The 6,000-nt window shown below is 51.9% G+C and overlaps 1 protein-coding gene across 1 annotated transcript in view; it reads right to left on the reverse strand.

The window, feature by feature from the left end:
* The window catches only part of KIAA1755 (KIAA1755 ortholog), a 50,842-nt gene extending 46,279 nt beyond the window's left edge, over nt 1-4,563 (reverse strand). Inside the window, exon 1 of the mRNA XM_003936374.4 lies at nt 4,323-4,563. Within this exon, the coding sequence (XP_003936423.3) occupies nt 4,323-4,325 (3 nt within the window). The 5' untranslated portion in view covers nt 4,326-4,563. The remainder of the gene's footprint in view (nt 1-4,322) is intronic.
* Between the last annotated feature and the right edge of the window lie 1,437 nt (nt 4,564-6,000).

A 6,000-nucleotide genomic window follows, 5' to 3' on the forward strand; every position in this document is an offset into this window, starting at 1 on the left:
TTAACGGTTTTCTCATCCCCATCATTCTATAAGCTGGGTATTTTTATTCCCATTTTACAAGTTAAGAAACTGAGCTCGAGGCTCTACTGCTAGTAAATGGCAGAGCTGGGGTGTGACGGTGAGCACATGACCACCACGTGTCCTGTCTCTTTCCCCGGGCTCCCTGCCGCTATGCCAGGCTCCTCTTAGCTATCATGGTGGGCTTCCTAACACAGATCCAACTGTGACCCTCCACTGCTCCACAACCTTGGGTGGCTCTGTATTGCCTTAGCAGCTCACTGGCCTGGTGCTGTGGCCTGTCAGTCGGCTCCCAGCTTACCTTCCCTGCTCCTTCTAAATATACTTTATGCTCTAGCCCAGGGGTTTCCAATCATATGGGCCTCATTCATGAGGTTCTCTTGCCGTGCTCACATATTCTAATTTGTTATTGGCTTAATCTTTTTTATTAATTATTATTTACTTAACGTTTGACTTTTTGTCAATTCTTTTTCACCTTAAATTTATGTTTTGGCTGGGTGTGGTGACTCATGCCTGTAATCCCAGCACTTTGGGGAGCCCGAGGCAGGAGAATCGCTTGAGCCCAGGAGTTCAAGATCAGCCTAGGCAACACAGAGAGGCCCTATCTCTACAAAAAATAAAAAATTAGCTGAGCATGGTGGCATGCACCTGTAGTCCTAGCTGCTTGAGAGGCTGAGGTGGGAGGATTGCTTGAGCCTGGGAGATAGAGGATAGAGTGAGCTGTGATCATACCACTGTACTCCATCCAGCCCCGGTGATGACGCGACACCCTGTCTCAAAAAAGAGTATTTGTATTTATTATTATGGGTTTGTGCTGTTTAAATCACTTCCTAGTACTCATTAAGATGAAAATCTGCAAACTAAAAAATGTTCATCTGAGTGCCATCTAAAATCTCCCCTCCTGGACCCCTTGATGGATGCCCTACCTCAGGAAGTACCACCTGGACACACATGTCTGTGTTTCTCCTTCCACTGCACCCCTCCCTGGACTCTTCTCTTTGCTCTTCAGGACACATGTGCTTCCAGCCAGAGGGACGGACTCCCACTACCCATCAGACACAGCCCAGAATTCTCTGCGGATGAACCTGCCTTTTCCATGGACTGCTAGCCCCCAAGGCAGGAACCAGGTCTTTAAACAGGGCCTGGCCCACAGTAGGGAACTAGCGTGGGGGACTGCCATGCAGCAGGTACTTGGGCAATGTTGAATGAATTAAATGAAGTGAACTTGGCTGGGTGTGGTGGCTCATGCCTGTAATCCCAGCACTTTGGAAGGTTGTGGTGGGAGGATCACTTGAGGTCAGGAGTTCGAGACCAGCCTGGCCAACATGCTGAAACCCCATCTGTACTAAAAAGTACAAAAATTAGCTGGGTGTAGTGTCACGCACCTGTAGTCCCAGCTACTCGGGAGGCTGAGACACGAGAATTGCTTAAACCTGGGAGGTGGAAGTTGCAGTGAGCCAAGATCGTTCCACTGCACTCCAGCCTGGGCGACAGAGTGAGACTTCATCTTCAAAACAAAACAAAACAACCCTGAACTTGACCAGTTTTTGTCACAGGTGGCCCACACAACAGTTTTGGGAGGACATAGATGGAGTGAAATCAAAGCGAGTTCTCTTCATACCTCCCAATGACACCAAGGACAGCACCTCCGTCTGGCATCACTTTATCTCGAGCACCTCTCAGACACTCATCACTCCTTCTAACAAAAAGAAAACAGTCCTCAGGCTTGAAATGGTTCACTGCCAATCTCACCCAGCCAGAATGTACTAACGCAGACTTGCCCTCATTGAGAACTTCTTTTTTAGCCACCCAGGCTGGAGTGCAGTGTCTTGATCTCCGTTCACTGCAACCTCTGGCTCCGGGGTTCAAGAGATTCTCTGGCTCAGCTTCCCGAGTAGCTGGAATCACAGGCACCTGCCACCACGCCTGGCTAAATTTTTGTATTTTTTTAGCAGAGATGGCGTTTCACCATGTTGGCCAGGCTGGTCTCAATCTCCTGACCTTGTGATCCACCTGCCTCAGCCTCCCAAAGTTCTGGGATTACAAGCATGAGCCACCATGCCCAGGCTCATTGAGTACATATTTTATAGTTTCTATTTATGACGGTACTGATTTTTTTTGATGGTCGTGATATAAAATTTTTCATTTAAATATATTTTTCAGTGTACAAAGTAAGTTGATTTAAAGAAAAATATTGAGCAAATAAACAGTGGTAAATTTAATTATTTTCTTACGTATTTTATCCAGTAAGTGGATGTGTAAAAGTTGTTTCAGTCATACTAAAATTTGGGCAACGTGGGACAGTATCAACCCTGAGCCCCTTTTGCCATGACATTCTCTGACATGCGGGTGCCCCAAAACACTAGACAGCCATTAATCAAATGTCCCACAAAAATTACAGCTATGATGGGTTATCATAAAGGAAAGATACATCACATGGTAGAGTGAGAGTCAGGGAAATCAGGGAAGGCTTTCCTGAAGAGGTGACATATGGGTGGAGATAGACTGGGTGAATAAGAATTCATTAGGTGAAGGTAGTCCTCCAAGCAGGAACAGCACGTGCAAAGGCCCTGGGGCAGCAGGGATCAGGAACCATAAGAGGCTCTGAAGCGAGGTTGGAGTGGCTGGAGCACAGAAGTAAGGCGAGGGAGATGGCTGGCCACAATCCTTACTATTTAAAGACAGGCAAAGGAGGACAATCTGCCGGGTGTTCCCAATCTGGAAAGAGTTGCTAACCCTTTGACGCAGGGGCAGACCAGTGCCTGACCTTGATCTGAGGATCTGGGGTTCAGTGAGGGGTTTCTGGATTCTAAAACTGATAACTAGGTTATGTGTGAAACCAGGAGAGGTTTGGCAAACACCAGGTGCAGGCTGTGGCCTGGGGTGACTGTGACTGCTGAGTGAAGGCTCAGAATCCAGACTCTCCTAACTTGCACTTTCTGGTGGGGTGACCTTGGACAGCTACTTAAGTTCCCAGAGCCTGAGGTCCCCATCTTGTTGGAGACAGCAGCAGGTCTAATCTTCGAGTTGGCATGAGTCACGCCGACTGCTGCATGGAAATCACCTAGCACAGGGCCTCGCCTGCAGGGGGAGGGGAGGAAGCACTGGCTTACGAGAGCATTTTCACACGGCCCCAAGAGCCCCGTCCTGCTGGTGCGCTGGTTCTGCAGTATGTCGTGGTGTGTATGCCGGTGTATGCCCACATTTTACCAGTATGGGGGAGCAGGTGGACACGGCGTGGGTGTGAACGTGTGTTCAGCCATGTGAGTCAGTGGGGGCATCCAAGTGTGCTCTGTGCGTGCGTGCGTGTGCATGTGTGTATGTGTGTGTGAACACCTCTGTATGAAATTCTTGTTTGTGGACATGCATTTGTGTGAGTGAAAACCCACACAATTCAACATGGTTGGCGACAGTCATGATGTTAAAACCTTGGCCTGTCTTCATAGCTTTTTTCCAAATACTTACAGCTCCTGTGAATCTGCCTGGGGCTCTTGCATCTGTCTGGAGCTGGGCAAAGATCCCCTGAAAACAGACTTTTCTTTCATTCCCTGTTCTCAGATACTGGCACAAACGCACTCCCACGGCCACCACCAACACACACACACACACACACACACACACACACACACACACACTCCCAGAATGTCCCAACTTTTTTCAAGGTTCCAGCCCCAAAACTCCAGGTATGGGGGTACTACCCCCCTTCCCTCTCCCCAGACTACCTCCCCAGCCAGTTTCCATAGACGCACTCTGTATTCAAAGTGTGTATCTGACTTCCATAGCGGAGTCTAATACAGCAAAAGCATCCCAAGTTTTGGTAAACAGTTCTCTCCCTTTCACTCTGGACCCTTAACCCTCCTCGCCCTGCACTGCGGGGCTGGCCTGGGAGGGGACTTTAACCCCCACCACCCTCCCTGATCCAAACTCCCTGCAGGGACAATATGCGTATCACAGTCAGTTCCAAAACTAACATGCAAAACCACCCACCCCAAGTCTCGTCCAAGCCCGAAGGCTGAGATTCAGGCTCAGGTCTAAGGGTCGGGGAATATTAAAGTTTCCAAGTCCAGCCTTACTCCATCCGTACACACACGGAGAAGCCCGGAGAGGACGCGGCCAGAGATGGGCTCCCGCCCCTGACCCCCCATCCCTGCGGGGAAGCAGGCAGGTAAGCATAGCCCTGCCGAGGCGCCGAGGGCCGTCTCAGCCTAAAAGGCCGGGCCACCGGGGCTGTTCTGTAGGGAATGTGGGGGGCTGTGCCCGCTGAAAGGGGGCAGAGCGAGGTGGTCCAGGCCCTGGCGCGTTACCATGGTGACGGGCTGCAAGCGGCAGGCGGCGCGGCTCCTCTCCCGGGCGCGGGGTCTGTGGGTCCGCGGGTCCGTCTGTCTGGGGCAGTCCCCGGCCCCACCTAGCTCTGGAGCCAGCGGAGAGGGCGGGTCCGGGGCACCGGGCCCGGCGTCATCTCGGAGGAGCGGTCCGAGGGGACGGGCAGAGAGACAGACAGAGGCAGAGAGGGACTGAGGCTGGAGACGGCGAGACACAGAAGAGAGCCGCGGGCGGGGCGGTCGCAGGGGCGGGGCGGGGCGCGGCGGGACAGCAGCCCCTTTGTGCCCGCGCCCCGCCCCCACCGCCCCGCCGCTCCCACCACCCCACTTCCCTGCGCCCACCCCCTCGGCCGCCAGCTGCAACCCGAGGAACCCGAGCCTGCCCCCCGCCGAGTTTTCCTCCCCGCTCTTCGCTCTTCCCACTGCGCGCCCGGCCCGGACGGCCCCATTGTACGGACGGGAGGAGCGAGACCTGGAGCGACAGCAGCCGGGTTAAGCGCCGGCGGAACTCACTGGCAGGCCTGAGTTCGAGTCTCCTCCTCCTCCACTTCCCAGCAAGTCACAGACTCTCTTAAGCTTCGATTTCTTCAACTGTAAAACGGGCTGGGATTATGATGATGATGATGATGATGACGATGATGATGATGATGACGATGATGATGATGATAGTGCCTGCTGCTTAGATTTGGTGATGAGGAGGAAGCATCTGTCCTGGCGCCCTTGAATTCTCCCACATCATGCCCCACATTATCGACGCCTAATTCGACTTTGAGGTGATGATGGCTGTGTGCGAGTTCTGGTCTTGACTCCGATAATGACCTTGGCCAAGTCGGTATTTCCTACTGAGCCTCAGCTTTGGAGTGAGACTAAGAAACTAGATGACTGCTAGGGTCTGTGTGTGTGTGTGTCCCCTCCCAAATTCATATGTCGAAACTTAATGCTCAGTATGATGGTGTTAGGAGGTGGGGCCTTTGGGAGGACAGAGCCCTCACGAATGGCATTAGTGCCTCTCTCTATATATATAGGCACTAATATATATAGGCCTATATATGCACACATATATATACATACATACACACACACACACACACACACACACACACACACACACACACACACACATATATTTGAGATGCAGTCTCACTCTGTTGCCAGGCTGGAGTGCAGTGGTACAATCTCAGCTCACTGCAACCTCCCCCTCCCAGGTTCAAGCAATTCTCCTGCTTCAGCCTCCTGAGCAGCTGGGATTACAGGCGCCCACGACCGAGGACCCAATTTTTGCATTTTTAGTAGAGACGGGATTTCGCCATGTTGGCCAGGCTGGTCTTGAACTCCTGACCTCAGGTGATCTGCCCACCCCAGCCTCCCAAAATGCTGGGATAACAGGCATGAGCCACTGTGCCTTTGTAAAAGAGGCCCCAGAAAGCCAGCTGCCTTGCCCCTCCCACCATATGAGGACACAGAGAGAAGGGGCTGTCTATGAGCCAGATAGGCTCAGAAACATAAGGTCCAGAAAGAAGGCTCTTAAACACCAAACTTGCCTGTGCCTTGACCTAGGGTTTCCCAGCCTCCAGAACTGCGAGAAGAGAATTTCTTTTGTTTATAAGCCCCTCAGTCTAAGGTATGTTGTTATGGCAGCCCAGACTAAAACAGTGATTAA

This window comes from Saimiri boliviensis, chromosome 9, assembly GCF_048565385.1.
Source record: "Saimiri boliviensis isolate mSaiBol1 chromosome 9, mSaiBol1.pri, whole genome shotgun sequence".
Lineage (NCBI taxonomy): Eukaryota > Metazoa > Chordata > Mammalia > Primates > Cebidae > Saimiri > Saimiri boliviensis.